The sequence below is a fragment of the Trachurus japonicus genome, chromosome 4 (assembly GCF_045865225.1).
Source record: "Trachurus japonicus isolate A0001 chromosome 4, Traja_1.0".
Taxonomy (NCBI): domain Eukaryota; kingdom Metazoa; phylum Chordata; class Actinopteri; order Carangiformes; family Carangidae; genus Trachurus; species Trachurus japonicus.
In genome coordinates, this window is record NC_140910.1 from 10,322,211 (window position 1) to 10,341,553 (window position 19,343).

At 40.2% G+C, this 19,343-nt stretch overlaps 1 protein-coding gene across 2 annotated transcripts in view; it reads left to right on the forward strand.

Moving 5' to 3' along the window:
* LOC146988456 (uncharacterized) overlaps positions 1–19,343 on the forward strand; it is a 92,055-nt gene that overhangs the window by 46,753 nt on the left and 25,959 nt on the right. For both annotated transcript variants that reach the window (XR_015035698.1, XM_085773816.1), the window contains exons 9-11: positions 12,627–12,726; positions 15,418–15,476; positions 17,916–17,980. Coding sequence is in view for 1 of the 2 variants with exons in the window: in XM_085773816.1 (XP_085629942.1) it covers positions 12,627–12,726; positions 15,418–15,476; positions 17,916–17,980 (224 nt within the window). In the remaining variant the exon portion in view is untranslated. The remainder of the gene's footprint in view (positions 1–12,626; positions 12,727–15,417; positions 15,477–17,915; positions 17,981–19,343) is intronic.

The following is a 19,343-nucleotide window of genomic DNA, read 5'->3' on the forward strand; positions in this document are numbered from 1 at the left end:
TCGTTCATGTCGAGGACGACATTTTTATTGAGGGGGAGTGTGTAATGGTTTAAATATGCTGTTAAAACTAAAACAAGGGTTCAAAAACTCACATGGTTTTACTAAAAACAGTAAAAGGGAAGAATGGTATTATAATGATTTAATTCATTAAAGTACATGATTAAATCAGTAATGATGAAGGTTTAAGAAAAGTGGATTAAGGTTAAATTCCAGATGATATGTTGATCGAGTGATCCATTATCTACTGTTTTGGTCTGTGAGACAGGCGAGCATAGAGTGACAAGTTAGAGTGACAAGTTAAAAGGGTGTAAAACACAAGTAATTATCTATTTTATTTTAGAAAAGCTCTCTTAATATTATTTATGTTGTTTCTCAAGTGTTTCATCTTATAAGTTGTGTTTCTGAAAGCTAATCCTAAAAGCACCTCGGGTGTTCGGGGTTCGATTGCTTTTGCCTGAGCTGAAACGGTAGGGGGGAAGGACGGTGTTTCGCTCGTCCATTATTACACTGGACGTGACTGACGATACACCGTGTCTGTGTGTATTCATTATTATTCCCCTTTACAGGGGCGTAACACTTACGCAGCTTTCCATTGTTTTTCTACAGGCCTTGCCGCTCTTTCAAATAGCCATTTTTGTCGTCACAATTCTTTTATTACATAAAATGCCCCCAAGGACGGAACTCTCATTTTTTCTGTATGTGCTCTAACTTTGTTCTTCTGCAGTTTATATACCACGTTAGTTTAGCTCAGTTATTGACATATTGGCAGATAAGCTGATGCAGCAAGAATTAGTACCGGAAGAGCTGGAAGTCAGAGTTATTAAGTCGTTTCCCACTGGCAGAGACAGAGTCAGCCTTGGGTTGTCTGGAGCAACATCAGAGCTACCCACATTAAAAAGAAAACACAACATTAAACACCAATAAAAACACCCACGTTTAATAGCATAATGTTGTGAAAGACAGATTCATGGTTTTCCCAGCCAAAAATTGTGTGAATAATATAACTTCTCTGATAGCTTGAGATTTGTGCTACTTTACTGTAATAGCCTGAAACCAGACCAATCAGTCTGTTCATGTTTATTCACATGCAGATGGGTTAACCCCCCCATCTATTAAGATAAACCTCTATCCATTAGGTCACACAACAGCCATTTTTCTAAAATTGACTAGGTCTGATATAATTGAGTGGCAAAGCACTAAAAACTGCTCTTCTTTGAATGGCCGCTTTAGCCTGACTCCAACAGTGAGTCAGTCCCCATAGACCCCCATGTTAAAATGTACAACTTAACAGCAGAAACATACATGTTTATGACCTAGTACAAAAAATAGTAAAGACCTTCCTCATTAAAGTTTTACTGAGGCTTAAAGTCCTGTAAGTAAACGGCATGTCGCTTGGAATGACAGGCGGCTGAGGGGATGCCTGCCACAAGCTTGCATGTACCGAAGTCTCAGGTACACACGCACATCTTCTTTTACCATTTTTATTTTTGCTGGGAGCTCATTAGGCACTAGCAAGATGGTAATGGTGTCATAATATCATGACTGACAAAGGAGTGCCGATGAAACATCTTCATTACCAACCAAAATGGCTGACCCTGATTTTGAGAGGTGTGTTGAATTTGTTTATATGCAGTATATTTTATCTAAGTAAAGAACTGAGAAAGTGCACCTGTACAGCATTTGATATGCTGTAGGTGGAAGTTATCTCTGTAGCACCGTAATAGAAATTTGGTTGGATTCAACACTGAACTTATCAGATTTTGGTGGTTAAAAGTCAAAGTACAGTAACAATGAACTTTTAAAACATGTTTGGCCTTGCTAATTCAGCATGTAAAATCTTGAATGAATTTACCTAAATTTGGAACAAATGTCCTCTGGGCTCATTAACATTTAGATTTTGGTGGCTAAAGGTCAAAGATCAAGGTCACAGTGACCTCACAAAACATTACTTTTGACCAATAGCAAATATCGCTCAAACTCTCACTTCAACTAATTGGACATTAGGGTCAAAAGTCAATGGTGTGATGTCACAAAATACTTTTTAGCCATAAATCAAGACTTAATTAACACAACGTTTTACACCAAAGGTTTATATTTTTGGTAAAGCGGATGTAACCTGAAACTAAATAGTTTATGTGGAGGAGGCAGAGAAACGGTAATGCTACTTGATGTATTTGCCACAAGAGTTCAATTTACCAACTGGTGATACAGTATGTTCAGAGTGCCTGTAGGGTAAAACTTGAAATGCATACTGATCCTTACAATTCATAATTCAAAGATCATGCATTGCTCTCTATGCACAACAAAAATAATGGCATGACAACACCCAAAGCCATTTTTTTCTAATAACATTGAACAAAATGTTGTTTCAGTGAGATTACTTAGTGTGTCATTAAAACATGCATCTTTTTTTGTAAAATGACAACACAGTTTTGTGACATAAGACAATGTACTGTTATTGTGAGAAATATTGTCAGTAAAAAATGAATAATTTGGTGAAAAGTATCTAATTTTATCTGAACAAAAAATTGTACTGGGAAAGAAAAAACATTCAGATATTTTTAATATAAATGTAGGTGAGGCTGTCAGGGACTCAAATACCCTTCTCTCACACACAAATGAAACACTTACAGTTGGAACAAATGTGTGATAATATTCACATCACATCCTGGTTCACGTCAAGTGGCTGTCTTTTGAGGCTTTGTGTGCATGTATGTACCGTATTTCCTCTAATAGAGGCCGAGGCCTTTATTTACTTTAGCTGCCCAGGGGAACCGGCCTGTATTGGAGACCGGCTTATATTTGAGAGAGGCTATTATTTCTTCCTCTGTTTCATGCTGGTGCTCAAATTTGACAGTTACCGTGCTCAGTTTTCATTCTGCCTACAATTAATTATATTTTTTTACACATTACTGTAGCAGGTACCGCAACAGCAGCGATCAGCTGGACAGGATTAGGCTAATAAACGCTGGAGCACAAGTGACCAGTTTTGTCACAGATCGGGTAGCGTCGCAAATCGGGTAGTGACACGCCATGCTGCTAAAGCTCTCTTCGGTCGAGTTGTCAGTGACTGTTTCCTTGAAGCGTGGGTTCATGTGGCACTTCAGATCTAGCTACTGCCATCTGCTGGCACTTGTGGGTTACTGCATCCGTGTTTGGCCGCCTGAGACCAGTGCATCCACAGTGACTGAAATTCAGGTTTTTTCTGTTTGTTTGTTTTTTTCCCATTGACCCGGCCTGTATTTGGGGCCGGCCTTTATTTGTTCGTGTAAACCACGCCCCCGGCCATTATAACAGACCCGGCTATTAAATAGATACCGGCTACTATTAGAGGAAATACGGTATTTAAAACAGAGAGTCAGTAGCTCTTGTACAGATTGACAGTAGCCAGTCATCATTCATAATTGTTGCATCATCACTAGGTTGTACATTTATACAAAAGAATTTGGATCATATTGGAACAAAGCAATTGACACAACATTTTGATTGCACAGAATACAAGCTGTGCCTGATTATCATCATCCATATTCAAACACCATATCCATACAATGTACAGTGAGGCCAGTGCCTTGTCCCAATGTGCCGTGGGGTTAAAGGTATAGATGCTGGGGCTGTAGGAGCACAACATCAGATCAATGACTTCATCCCTGTAGAGAGGAACCAGTGAAACCTTTATGACTCCCTGTAGGATCTTCTGTCCTTGAAGAACAATGGAGGAACTGGACAGATTCATTTTAGATTGCACTGACTAGTGCAAAGAAGTCATAAAAACATTAAAAGACATAAAACACATACACGCACACACATATACACACAATATTCTGTCATTTTACCTATTGCACATTTGCACGTTTTTCGCGAATTGTCCGTCACTGTTATGAGGAGGTTGTTTCATCTACATCCTGTAGATGGAGATATTTACACAGGAACTCGCTCACGTGTAAACGCATGTACACACACACACACAATACAAAAGAAATGTGTCCTAGAGCTAGGCGGGGTCCGGGGTGGGTTAGGGGGAGAGGTGTAAAGATTTAGAGGTTCTGTTCTGGAGCATGGGACAGAGAGTCATTCCCTCTACTCTGCATCAATATGAAAGAGAGCTGGTCAGGCAAGGCCGACTGCACCAGAATAAAACACACTATCGTCAAGCACCAGCCATTTATGGCCCAGCAAATGTGATTTTTCTCTTTATGGCTGAAATATTAATGTTTCTATCTTGGTGTACTTTGAAAGAAAACAGCAGTTCCCAGGCCCTGAGCTGCCAAGATAGTGGGGGGGTAGAGAGAGGGGGTTTAATAAGTGATGTCACGGCAAATAAAAGGGTGGGTAAAGTATGACCTTCAGTCAGGAACTACTGTAAAGCATCGACAGCAATATAGCAGACGTGTTTTTTAAGATTGTTTTATTACCATTTTTCTTAACTGGAAAAACATACCTTGCCTCATGTGACTTTGGTAGAGGAATAGGACTGCAGGGGTAGTATTACGGTTTGGCCATTACTGATGGCTCAGAGTTTAGCAACCTCAGCACATAGGTTACCTCAAATAACTTTTTTTTTTTTTAGGATAATGATGGCATGTTCTAAGGAGTAAGCTTAATAAAGAGGCTAAATTTGACTAAACTTACAGTTGATTGGGAGCTCTTCCTTTCAACTGCCTCTCCCTTCTGTAAAGACTAGATATGGTCATATTATTTTCTCATAGAGTTGGAAGAACAATACCCAGAAATGTATTCAAGTTATTCATTATGTTGGTGGTGGGTGTTTGCAGGTATTCATTACAGGCTGCAAAGAGCTACCAAAGTCCTTCACCATTGTGGTAGGTCAGCAGGTCAATAGCCTGTGAAGCAAAACCTAGGGAAACTCTCATTGCACCACTCTGTGAGATCAGTGCTTTGAGAGCACAGTAATAATTTAAGGCTCCTCAAAAGAACATATTAACATTTTATCAACACAGATCCTCTATCATTTGGATTGTGCTGACTGAACAGTACTATGAAAACCAGACTTTTGAAAAGCGCCCATTAGCTGAGTTTCCCTGCCAGAGGAAGGGTACGGAATAGTTAAACTCCTTTGGTCACGCTACAATTGTTACTAACATGTTGTGTCTTCTCATTCAGGAATCGAGAGGGTCTTGTTCAGAGATGATAGCTATGTTGATGCTGTAGCCTCATGGTGTGGATGGAAAGTGGGCCCCCCATATGTACAAAATACCAGCTGTTGTTGGTGAATACTCACCTGGCTGCTTGTTACGTAAAACCACGATGCCATGTCTTTTCCTCTAAGAGTGTGGTGGCATGAAGTTGGATAATGTAATAGGACAATGAGACACAGTTGCCACAACAGTCAGTTACCTGCCATAACTGCCAGTGCCTATTTATCAGAACATGTAATACAGTTTGAAAGAGAAGAAAGGACACACAAATCACAGCATGGAAGCCTAGCAAACAGAGGGAGTATGCTACATGTGAAAAAGAAACCAAATCAAAACTAAATTTAAATCCTAACACTAATAAATTGTGCACAACAAAATACATCTCCATTAAAAGTGAGTGAACTCCCAACACCCTGACCACACTGCGGACCGGAGGCCGCCGACCACTGCAGCACTAAAACACAGAGACAGAATTAGATCTGTAAACTCTGTTCCACACTTAAAGGTCCAGTAGACATGAAATAAAATATCTAAACACTAAGATAAACTGCAGCCAGTGCCCTGCGCGTAAACAGAGCACTGTTACAATTTTGCTGTGGGGTGACATTGGCAATTAGGAATGCTAAATCAGTGTGTTATACACCTCAGCCCAAGCCACCAATCTCCCATCTCTTCAATTTTCCCCTTTTCACCTGCTCACCTACAAAGTTATGACAGACTCACTAAATCAGTCATTTAAAACAATACCTCAGGGTGCTTTCACACCCACAGTACATAAACAGTAAAACTACAAGTCTAGCTCAAAATGACCCTCCAGAAACTGACTAAAATCAGCCCTTTATGTTTTCATTTTTTTGTCTCATTTTCTCCAGTCTCCAGATTTTGGTTGTTTCTGTTCACAACTTTTAAGTGAATAGGAAATTTCATCTGTCATCTGACGTGGCTGTAACTTGTTTTTCTCACCTGCCTCTAACCTGATGGCCATGTGTGAGTTGTGCTCATCTTTTCAAAATTGAGTGGCAACATTTCTCATCTGGAGGCTGAACTGAGACAGAAGGAACTTGCCATGGAGCTCTTGGCTGGCCTAAACAACTTGTGTACTGAGCTGTAGCTGCAACGTCCGGGACGGTTCGGGGCAAGCCAACGTCCTTCAGGACCTGCAGATTAACAACACCTTGGTCGCTTCCCGCTGGAGCCTTGGAGGCAGCAATGGTCAGATCCATCTTCTTCTCGAATCCCCTTGGGGAACCAAAAGCCTGTTTAGCTCTACCCCCCTTGTTTGGGCTTGTGGAAGGCTAGACTGCCGTCAGCAAATGGAGGCTCAGTGACAGGGGGTCTCCCCACTACCAACAGCCTGTGGAAATCCATCGCTAAAACAAATTCGACATCCTGGATCTGCAGGATTTTCCTTCATTGGCCTGTCAGATCCCAAGCTCCCCTGGCCAGCAGTGCATCAGCATCCTGGGCCACTGACTGGCCTGAACACCTGTCACCAGACTGTCCTCAGTCCATCCATCAGGGCAAGGCTATAGGCCCGCTAGCTGCTGGCTGCTACAAAGGCTCCATACAACTCCCTCTTTGAGCCAAGGAGAGTGGCTGTTGTTGACTCACCGTGCTACTGTGGCCAGTTTCTTCATGTCCAATTACCCACTCCATAATACAGAATTTCCATGCAAAATCAAAAATGCCGAGCCTGTTGCCACAGCTACAAAATGTGTGACCCACATCATCATGTATTACATTTCAATTTTCTCAAGAACAACTGTTAAAGTTTCTACAGCGCTGGCCGAATTCCAACACCGAAAATGAAATCAATGCCCCCATGATTTTTTTTTAATCTCAACTGTAACTTGGCTAACTCTGAATGCATATAATACTGTATGTTTCACATCAACAGGAAAATTAAAAGGGAGGTGGAGTACTGATCTATGACTTCTCTTGTTCCTGTTATTTTCTCTTTCCATTTATCCTCACTAGCAAATGCCTCTGGTAATGAGTTGGTCTGAGTTTTGTACCATGATATGATCTTTGACAAGTAATTGCTTTGCATACTGTAGGTCTATCTCCCTCCTAAAATTTGCTTTCAGAATTGAATGATAAACATGAGTGAGCCTTTCAGTATTATTTCATTTCCAACTAAAGTGCTTGTTATCCATCTCAAGTTCTTTACCAAATATATCCCACGCCTGCAGTGTGTACACCTGCATGAATTGTGAGTAGTTCAGCTCAGGATTTTACTGGGAAAAAAGCGGCTAAAACAAATACTTTGTTTTCATTGTCTTTTTCCACATCGGGAGTAAAAACTGTGCCTTTTACAGTATTTACCAGATTTCCCCAAACATTCTCAAAACAAAATGAATGCTGTGGTCTCTTTTATTCAATTCCATCACAGGAGTAAAATGCAAAATAATTGTGTCTATAATTTATTCCAGTTTATAAACACTGGCATGAGGGAGATGTCCCTTCACTGTGAAAAACACTTTGAGAAAACCACAGAAAACCACAGTCTCTAACACACAGAGAAAACCAAACTTCTGAAGTTTTGAGCAGGATTTAAATAAGAGTAAGTTGGGGGTCTGTGGTGGGACAGAGAGAAACAAACACCACAGGGCTTCATTGATTGATGGATTGATTTGTTGTATCTATGGCTGCTTTTCTGTTAGGACACCAATAGTGGAAAGAGTTCACATCATGTCACTCACTATTGACTGTTTGTAACAGTCAGCGTCACTTGGGAAGTTTAATTTTGAGGTGTGTGGTTCATGTTTGTGAGTTGTGTGATCGCCACTGTGAGTGCATCTGTATAATTGTCCTGACCTGTCAGTCTGTGTATGTCAGTGTCAGACAGGAAATAGGCATGGATTTGGGACAAGTGTTATCTGTTAATGCCCCAGAATTACTACAATTCCATGTGGGCAGACAATGTCCAGTAAGTGTAAGAACAACAAAATGTGATTTAATTTTATTGATGTTGGTGATCAATACGAATGATCCTCTATTACAATAATGAAGCCACCATTTTAGTGTGTCCAGTACTTTGTTTTGTGATCTGTTACTCATAGAACTAATGAGCAAATGGCTGCAAACGTGCAAATGTGCAATAGGTAAAATGACAGTATATTGTGTGTACATGTGTGTGTGTGTGTGTGTGTGTGTGTGTGTGTGTGTATGTGTTTTATGTCTTTTAATGTTTTTATGACTTCTTTGCACTGTAGGAGATGCACTTCAATTTAGCTGCTGTGGAAATGACAATAAAGAATCTAAAACGGTACAGCAAAATGGTGAATGCAGCGCTGAGGATGATAGAGTAGCAGCTGCTGTAGACTGATGTAGAGCTACAACCTCTGCTGGATTGCTGATTTTATAACTTATATCTTGACAAAATATGACAAAATCACTAGGGCTGTCCCCATTTTTGCCGATGAGAACCGGTGTCAAAAAGGAAAAAGAGAGGGGGAAAAAATCAATCACGGACTTCATGATCGATTACCATGGCAACGATCGAAGCTTCAATTTTTTGGTGTCAGCCCTAAAAATCAACATACATATAGGAGACTGGGCAGTGATTTTATGAGTGTTTACAGCAATATGATCCATTAGAGAAAATGTTAGAAGAGAAGGAGTATCTATATTTTTGTCCATAGTGAGAGAGCGATGCGACAATTGTGTTGAGAGAGAGAAACAGAAAATGAGACACCACTGTATCACAGACAAAGTCCAAATAGCAGGGATTCTATCGGCTGTTGAATGGAAAGGCAATTTTTATTTTACACTGAGCATAGTCTCCATCTGGGATCCACAATTATTTACATCCAACTCCAGAACCTAACAGACTTTAACTAGGAGCAGAGCTCTATGTCTGTATGGGTAGAGCTGGTCACAGCAGTTAGTAGGAAGCCTTGTTACTGATCACTCTCTCTCTTTTCTTCTCTCCTTCTTTCTCTATCCTGTGTGTCTTATCTTTTGCACTGCTTTTCCTAAATGGGACTTCTCCTCTCCTCTCCTTTCTTCTGCTGCTAAATAAAATAACACTGGGTCCCAAATGAAGTTGATACACCTTGATGAGAGTCCTATTAAATCATTGTGAAATAGGCCTGAATGAAGCTTTGGCCATTACAACGACCACACATAGGAATTTGGATGAACACAATCTCTCAAACACACACACACATACGCGCTAAACACATACACACTTTTAAATGACTCTCTCATGCACTGAGCTGTGGAATTGTGTTGGAAGGTAGATTATTCACGGAGAATCGACTACAATTTCACGGCTTTCTGGAAATAATTAGCGTGACATTTATTCAGGCTTTATAATTGGTCAAGACTCCAGACCCTCACCTATAATAAAGTTGTCATTGAACCTTTAATGCTACTGCCTCCCATGACAATTTTGTGCCCTGGTGCAGCCGGGGCAGGAGGTCACATCACTTGGAACAAGACAATGGAGGTTTATGGTGTGCGTGCCCACTGTCATATTTTGGCAAGGCAAGGCAATTTTATTTGTATAGCCTGTTTTTACAAACAGTTTGTCTCAAAGGGCTTTACACAGCATCATAACAACATCCTCTCCTTAGACCCTCACATCCACTGGCTGCTTGTCGTTTTCATGGGGACGAAAATGTCTAATTAAAGGTGATTTAAGGTTCAGGTTAAGTTTAAATTTGTAAAAATCTGTCAAGCAGTGGTCACGGTAAAGTGTGTGTAAAGTCTGTGTTTGTGTGTGTGTGTGTGTGAGAGAGAGAGAGAGTAAGTGGCCTTAATGAAACCTGTCCACCATGAGATGACTCTCATGAAGGGATTTACCGTTTGCAGAAAATGTAAAAAGCCTGATTGCTTGTGTCTAATACTGCCTCCCCAGCAGACTGAGGCATGAAACAACATGCTTGCCACCACAGACAAGTGTCTTGTTTGATGCTACAGTCTGATGTCTCTGAGATTTCAGACTTTCTAAAAAAGAAAGAATTTAACTTAACATTAGAACTAATCGCCACTGACTAACTTATCCTTTAGGCAAGGCAAGGCAAGGCATCTTTATTTATATAGTGCATTTCATACCAAGGCAACTCAATGTGCTTTACATAAAGACAAAACATTAGAAAAAGAAGCATATTGAGACAGAATAAAAACAAACAAAACACTAAAAACAGAGTTAAAGGACAATTCCAGGCGTATTCAAATCGGGGGTGTATGTTCCTATCATTTTAGGTCTAAAAGAAGGAATCTGAAGATTTTCAGTTTAATGTCTCCTGTTTTGCGGTAGTTGTGTCTGTCCCCACATCGCCACGGCAGAAATGAATGGAAGTGGATGTAAGTTCCGCTGTTTAGGCTGTTTCCAGCCCTCAAAGCCGCAATTTTTTTCCACAGACAGCGTCAGATGGCTACTCAAACATGCACCGAGAAGTTTATTTACTTCAAGCAAGCCGACACGTTTGTAAAACTAGATCTAATTCAAAGTCTCCCGGAGTCTCACGCGAGACCCAGTTGCCGTGCTCGGTGTGTTCAGGTGCAGTGGGAAAAGCTACCGTTTGTGTCATAAACACAGGAATATCAACTCTTTACTTGCTTCAAGTAATAAAAACTTCTCGGGGCATGTTTGAGTAGCCACCTGACGCTGTCTGTGGAAAAAAATGTACACTTCAAGCAAGTAAAGAGTTTATATTCCTGTGTTTATGACACAAGCGGTAGCTCCCACTGCACCTGACCACACCAAGCACTGCAACTTCGGGCCCGCGCGAGACTCTGAGAGACTTTGAATTAGATCTAGTTTTACAAACATGTCGGCTTGCTTGAAGTAGGCTAAATAAACTTCTCGGTGCATGTTTGAGTAGCCACCTGACGCTGTCTGTGGAAAAAAATTGCAGCTTTGAGGGCTGGAAACAGCCTAAACAGCGGAACTTACATCCACTCCCATTCATTGCTGCCGTGGCGAATCTTCAGATTCCTTCTTTTAGACCTAAAATGATAGGAAAATACACCCCCGAGTTGAATTCGCCTGGAATTGTCCTTTAAAAGCAAGAGCAAATAAAAGTAAAATAAAAGAAAATAGATAAAGTTCTAAGTTCTTAAAAAGAGCTCAGCTATAAGCACGTGAAAAGAGAAATGTTTTTAACCTGGATTTAAAAGTGCTGACAGTTGGGGCTGATTTCAGTTCTGCTGGTAGTTTGTTCCAGTTGTGCAGCATAACAGCTAAATGCTGCTTCACCATGTCTGGTCTGAACTCTGAGCTCCACTATCTGACCTGAGTCAGTAGATCTCAGAGCTCTACTGGGTTTAGACTCTACTAACATGTCATTCATGTATTCTGGACCTAAACCATTCAGTGATTTGTAAACCAGTAGCAGAACTTTAAAATCTATTCTGTAGCTGACTGGGAGCCAATGTAAGGTCTTAAGAACTGGGCTGATGTGATCTGATCTCTTTGTTCTGGTTAAAACTCGAGCTGCAGCTGTTTGATGCTTTTTTGGGGGAGACCAGTCAGAAGACTGTTACAGTAGTCTAGTCTACTGGAGATAAAAGCATGAATCAGCTTCTCCTGATCATTTTGGGACATAAAACCCTTAATTCTGGATACTCTCATTCTCCTCCATTGCTCTTGTTCAGTTTTGGGTCTTGTTTCTGCCCTGCTTTGTCCTCTTTCTCCTTGCCTTCACTCCACTCCTCTCTTACCTTAACTCCATTTACCTGTGGCTGTAAAATGGTTTCCTGCTTTCTTCATCTCCAGAGTTTTCACTTCTCTCTCTTTGTCCATTAGCAAACAGAGCACAGAGCGTTTTTTGGGTTTTTTTTTTTACTTAAAACACAAAGATTAAACTTTGCCCTGCTTTCTGGCACTCTGTTTTTGGCCTCACACACAGACTGCACTTATGTTTCTCCCTAAATGTTGCATAGGTTTCTGACATCACTGTGGCTGTTGAGTGTTTTCACTGAAGGTCTCAGCCTGGTTTTTGTTCCTCTTAATAGATATATTCACTTTCTTAGAGAAGATCAACAAAAATGATCAAATCTTCCATGTGTCCCAGTGAGTAAACAAAAAAAGAACTCAGACAAATGTACTGACTGCAGTCTTCACTTAAACTTCAAAGACATGAAATGAACTATTGATTTTAAATCTACTTTTCAGAGCACAAAGTCACAACATTGTTTGGTCTGTGAGAGTGTGGGAAGTTGAGAATCTTGTTTTTCTCTTTTTATGCCATGGTTTGTGTGTTTGTCTCATTTATGTTATCAAAAAAAAAGATCTGTTTCCCCAGCTGGTTGAAAGATTAATGGTGAATTTAACAACAAACCCAACGATTCAGGAATGAAATAATTCAGATAAATGTTTCTTTGGTTTTATTGCCCTGTGTTGCTGTGGAGGATTAATTACATGCCCGCTAGACACCTTGATGTTGATCTGCTTTCATCTTCTTCTTGACCTTGACAAAATTAATCTCTTGAGACCTGACGTGTGTTTGTGTGTCTCAGGTGGCTGTGACATTTGCAGTGGGGTCAGAGGTCGGCCTTCAGAGCACCAATGACTTCAGTCAGATGGGGAAACCTTTCCTCATGGGCACAGTGGCTCTGGGTAAGAAGCTCTTTACAGTGTAGTTTCTGTTTGTCCTTCTTTTCCTCCAGTGGCTGTATGCGTTATATCACTACCTTTGTTACTGTACATATTTTCTTGTATGATTGATATTGTGTGTTTACAATTACTGTTATACAGGTTATTTTTACCATACCATCAAAAGCAAAGTGGTCAAAATGTGCTGCTTGAATGGAAAATACAGAGATTCATAGAGTTTATAAACAGACACACTCTTTACATGTAACCAAAAGTAGTACTGTTTGATTTAGATTTACTTAAAGGGATAGTTCACCCAAAATTCAAATTTCACTCATTATCTACTCACCCTCATGTCGACTTAGAGCTGTGAGAATTTTCAGAGTCCTCCGTGCCTTCTCTGAGTTACGGGGGGGGTCCACCCAGTAGTATTTGTCCATATAATGGTTGTGAATGGATACCACTTTTGTTCGTCCAAAAAGACACACCTAAAAACATCCAAATACCTCCATACTGCTCGTCTGTAATGTTTCTCTTGTACTGAAGCCCCGACGTGAGAAATTGTTCCGCCGGTCAGTGCAAATCACACGAGATTTGCACTGACACAGGAAGAGCAGTGAACTGAGACACTGGGAGCTTCCGCTACAAACAGGCTTAAAATATAGACTTATTTAATTTTTTTCGGAACAATTTCTCATGTCAGGGCTTCAATACAAGAGGGACATTACAGATGAGCACTATGGAGGTATTTGGATGTTTTTTGGTGTGTCTTTTTGGACAAAGAAAAGTGGTATCCATTCACAACCATTATATGGACAAATACTGCTGCGCGAACTGCCCCCCGTAACTCAGAGAAGGAACGGAGGAAAATTCTCACAGCCCTTAGTTGACATGAGGGTGAGTAGATAATGAGTGAAATTTGAATTTTGGGTGAACTATCCCTTTAACATCCTGAAAATGTTGCCCAACGTCTCACTCATGTTTGGTCAGGAGGGAATATCTCTTTGAAAAACAGACTCCAGTACCTTTCATGAACACAAAAAAGTGACACAGCATCCCTGTGTCACCTTCATAATTATTCATGATTATTAATAAAGGAGGCAGAGAGATAACTAAACATAAGACTCACTGAGCAGAGAGAGCAGGAGAATGAGTTCTTGGTCACTTTTAAAAAAAAGTTTTTGGTGGTTTTGCTAGACATTATTGCAGTTTTCACTCTCTATCGTCACGGCAGCCACATGACAGGTTCTGACCTTTTCTTGTTTAATTGAACAGAACCCTATAAAAAACTGATGGAGCTGACATATGAGTAGTATGACTAAGCATTTAGATGGATTATCATGACACACCATGGTCTGCAATGTTATAGACTTCTGTGCAATCAGACCACATCATGTCTGTGATGAAAATCAATGCATTCATCCTGTTATTGTAGGTTTGGAGGGAAATTGTTTGCAGTTTCCCTTTCTTTCATTGTTCCTCTCTGTTGCTAGACCTTCACAAAAAAGCCATATTTGTATTGAACATGTATATTGCTTGTAATCCCTACAATTTACATGATATGCTTTCCCCCACATAAAAACACAGTGTATTTTGGTGTCTCATCAAGTGTATAATCTGTCACGCAGCCCAGTCCTATGCGTAGGAAATATCCAAAATTGCATTCAAGCATGTGTTAAGCTCATATCTAAACCAGTGTTCAACTCCACTTCAAAGTTTTCCATCCACAGCACAAGAGAGGATTCTGACTTCCTGAAGCTGCTGCAACACATCAGCTGTGGCAGAACAACGCGTTATTGCTCTGTTTCATTTGCTTCTGTACGACAGCCTTGACTGTACTTCCTCCAGCTTTCATTAATTCTGAGGGCTATTTGAACATGCAAACTGCCAGCTATGACAGCTGCTTTGCAGTTTGTCATTGCTAGTTGTGTGGAGCTGTGTATATAACAACTTTAAATCATTTTCTCAAGATTAAAAAGGATTATGTTTACCTCAAAATTATACTCTGGTCAGGATTTAAAAGCCTCTCAAACAGCACTCTGGCAATGATGGGACTCCACGACTACCCACTGAAACGCAGACTAATACAATCCTTTTAGTTTTGTATGCAGTTCCTCAAAGCAGAGTGAAACAGATTTCAGTGCAGCTTACATGGGCTGACACCTCTAAAGCATCAGCTAGAGGAAAAAACACCAAAATATCAGAAGCAGTGGACTCCAAACCAAACATGCGAGGAAGGTATTACTTCAAAAATAGATTACATTGACTTTGTGACTTAATCTAGACATCTATCATTATTAGATTCATTTTAATACAATATTTAGATGAAAAAAAAAAAACTTCAGTTACCCTTTGGTGTACTTATTCTCGATGAAGTAACAACATTAGGGTGTTATTTTTGCTCTCCTTTGTTGTGTCACTTCACCTCTATTTTGGGTTTAGTCGCATGGGATTTAGGAAATGGAATAAATATATAGTATAAATACATTTCGGTCAGTAAGAGTAATTTATTGAATTTGGTTTATTTTCCAGCTCTAGTAGGTACCTCCAAAATGGTATTGTTTCACAAATAGTGTGTTATTTCCTGCTTGTTACCGACTGAGTTGGCCACTATGAATGATGTAGATGAATAAGGAATGCACTGCAGTTAAGAAAAAAATAGTCAGACAGCACGGCCTGTGAGATTTACCTGCTGTTCTGCTTATGTCTCAACAGGAGGGATTGTAAACGTGATGCCTTTGCTTTTCTCACAGATCTCGCACAACAGAACACAGGTAAATCTAGTCCTCCACTACATCCTGGTGGACCTGTCGCCCTTATGTCCTGAATTAAGATGTGGCACTGTTATTCTTCAGCATTAGTAAACTGAGAGAGACTGTGACATGTGGGGTGCAGCGAAAGACTGAAAGGCTGCGGTGACCTTTCAGTCATCTGTCTCTCTCATCTTATAACTTCAGACAGCATGGTCATTACAGTAGGTCCAGTTCAGCAGCTGAGGAGCCAGCAGTACTGTGGTGCAACTGTGCAGCCCCTGACGTTCATTTGTGGCACTTAAATGTTGACTTAAACACATGGCCCGAAGAAGCAGGCAATTGATAATCTAATTCTTCTTAAAGCAGAAGTTAGCGGAATGTTTGTGTTAATATAAGTCTTAAATAGTTCTATCTTCCGACAGCAATCACTTCTATAGAGTGTTTGGTCTGAAACACGGGTCTGTCAGTCACTCTGCTCTGCTGTAAGCCCAGGAGAAAACTTTCCTTGTATCCTACAACCTTTATCCAATGAGGAGAGAGAACGAGATGCGCGTGAATGTGGTGACGTAGGGACGAGGGCGGGGACTGCTAACTTCATCGGCTGACAAGAAGCCACCAGATCGCTTACTTCTGCTTTAAGATATCTCATTGAGCTTATTGACCTCTTTTCATAGGTTTAAATATTCTGTGTCTTCTTATTTTGAGTAAAATTGCACATGTTTCAGATGATTTATATCAATATTTTGTAACACACTGTAATTTCAATTTGAATATTATGTTATTATATTACAGTTCTCTTAGTTTATTTAGGCTACTGCTATGGCCATTTGCTGCCATCGAGAGGTTGTGTCCATTTTTGTACTCATTTGTTTTATGTCTGTGTTGATGTCTGTTGTCTTTGTTGTTGTATGTTTGTAGATTGTTGATTGTGTCTTGTCTCTTTTTGGTTTGTAATGTATTTTAGGACCCCCTCGAAAACGAGAGGATTCCTCTCAAGGGGTTTATCCTATTAAGTAAAATTTCTGAATGAATATTAAGACAATCCAAGTAAGTCTGTTATCTATATGAAAATATTCAGTATGGCACCTTAAGTTCAGCATTAGTTCTGCATTTCTTCAACACCACAGTTGGTCACACCACTGCTTTTGACTGTGTCTCACTAGCTTTTGAAGGACAAATTCAGGTCTGTGAATAATGTTTAAGATCAGATGACACATTTCCAAATGGAAGAAAATATGTAAATTTTAATTAACACTTTGCGTCTTAAAACGTGTAAAAGACATTAATGTAAACAAGAGCTGTTCTGTAGAATTATTCAATTATCAGGACTGAAAGCAAGTGACACTCAGTCAAAACAAAATGATGCACACTTCCTACCGCTACAGTCTGAAAAGCAGGACTTGAGTGCACTTGAGCAAACAGCTGGTGGCACCATTGCGTCAGTCAAGTCCCAATAAGCTAAGACGGGAATGAGGGTCCAGATGATGTAATTGAAAGAGACTCATGCAGTCAAGCCTCAAACTACGGAAAACCATGTGGAAAATATGATTCTGGCATTTATATTTATTTCATGTATTCATCCTCCACACAGATCTGGTTGTAAATGGTCCCTTATCCACACTTGTTTTATACCCCTGCATCTGTTTTTCTCTCATTGCTCCTTTGTTTGCTTCAGTAAACCATCTCCTGGTCTTAGAATCCACACAGTGGGTCGATTTAGATGATGCTGAGTGGAATAGTACTGTAGTTCATTAATATGTCATAATGACAGTTCTCTCAGCCTTGTCTTCTCAACCTCATCACCATCCTCAGAGAATCAGCCCACAGTCGAGAAGTAGTGTTGGTCCAGGAGCACAGCATCCTGTAACTCTGGCTCCACTTCCTTTCTAAACAGTTTGTCCATGCTGACCGCCACAACTGCAGCTGTGAGCTTTAAGTGTGGGATTGAATGTGCTCCTTACCCACTGTCACCGACTTCAAGCCTGTGTTTCTGCTGTTCTCATTTTTCAGCGTCATTGTCAGAGAAACAAACCTTGTGTCATAGAAATAACGACCTACATCTGACTGAGACTGTGCAACAGATAAATGGATCATCGTCCCTGATGCGCTTTTTCATTTTGGAGGTCACACTGTCTCCAAAGTGTCTTTGACGAAGGGCGTTTTGTACTGTACACAGACATTTTGCATAAAACATACAAAGACAGTCAAGCCCCCTAGAGGGTAGAGGATCGAGCCTTCTCACTGTCACTGACAGGCCTTAATAAAGACTTCTCTTCAATACATACTAATAACATGATGAGAATAAATGAAGGGGGCAGCAAGAAGTTGCAGTTGATAACTTACTGACTTACTGATTGTCACTGGTATTGGATTAGGATGGTTTGATCTTACAGATGTCTTTTTGTAAGTCTGTCTGCATCGGATGATGGTCACCGTGTACTCTATTTTCTTCATATCCAGATCCTGTGGTTTCGAAGAGCAGTTCTTGGAGGTCTGACAACCTGCACTGTGCTCAACATCCTCTGGTGAGAACATTATTCTCCATTCTCCAGTTTTTTTTTTTTTTTTACTTATTTATTAATAAAGAACCTAAGTTATAAATTGTTCTTATCTGACATACTCTTCGGGTTTCATCTTTTTCAGCTATGTTTTAGCTTCTCAGTGATAGTTCAAAAGTAATAATTTACCATAACTTTGTCACATGGGTTTCAGCACTGTCCATTTTTTTACAAAGAATTTTTCACAGATTTTTGACACTAAAATGGCACTTTTCGGACAAAGCAAGAGAAATAGAAAAAAAGAATATTATCTGTACTGATATGATCTCATACTGGACTGATCAGCTTTTAAGTTATCAAATAAAAAAAACTGTGGCAAAATGAGGTGCAGATTCATACCGTACTAGTGCTGAATAGTTCTGTAGTAGCTGTAGTAATCATTATGTTTAAGCTTCTGTATGTTTCATAAGGAGGTCAGTAGACTGTTGTGTGGCTGGGGTGAAGCGAGGTCTTGAAGAGACTGAGCCAAATGTGAAAATTAAAAAAATTCTGCTTGTGTGATAGACCATGATTGACACTGGGTGTTAGAACGTATATTCTAGTATTATTTTTGTAGTCTGGCCCCTTCTGTGGTTTGGGGTTGTGTGACTTTAGTCCTCAGTGAGCTGCTAAAGTAAGAAAAGGCTTTTCAATATGAGTCAGTTATTGACCTGTGTGTTTTTTCATGTGGCAGTGCTGGTGTGTTCCTGTTGTGTGTATTTACACACAGATCCAAGTTACATTTTTGGTGGAAAGCATAAAATTGTCGCCATAATTATCACCTGCCTTGTTAGTGTTATTCTCAGCATTGTTCCCTTGAGTGTTCTGTAATTATAATGCTTAATCTTCCTATATAGTTTATAACCTGCTGACATAACGAGTACTGTAGTGGGATAATCACATGTGACACTGCTGGAGCATCTGGGAAACAGAGATTGTCAGGACTGACTGCAGAGACGAGATGCTCTGAGTCTTTTGCCGGGCCGGATGGTGGAGAAAATCTGATCCGCTGTGAAAAACAGCCGACTGGCATAGCAATCATCCACAGAAGAGTCCGGATGCACCAGGGAGCACAGACCACCCACAAACTCTTGAAAACACTTGGTTCAGTTGAAGAGTCTCAGACAGGTGCATGAAGGGAGAACGTTTAACCCACAGCTTCCCGGCCTTGACAGAGAAACAAGCCTGAGGGGTTTATAAAAGCTGGAGTCAGACCTCATCCTCTTCGGTAAATATGGTGAGCGACCTTAAACAGAGCGACTGTGTCTCCACTGTCTAAAACCAATGCTGCTGTTTCTTTAGTGACCTCATGATAGCAGGTGAACTGAAAACACACACTTTAGACATTTGC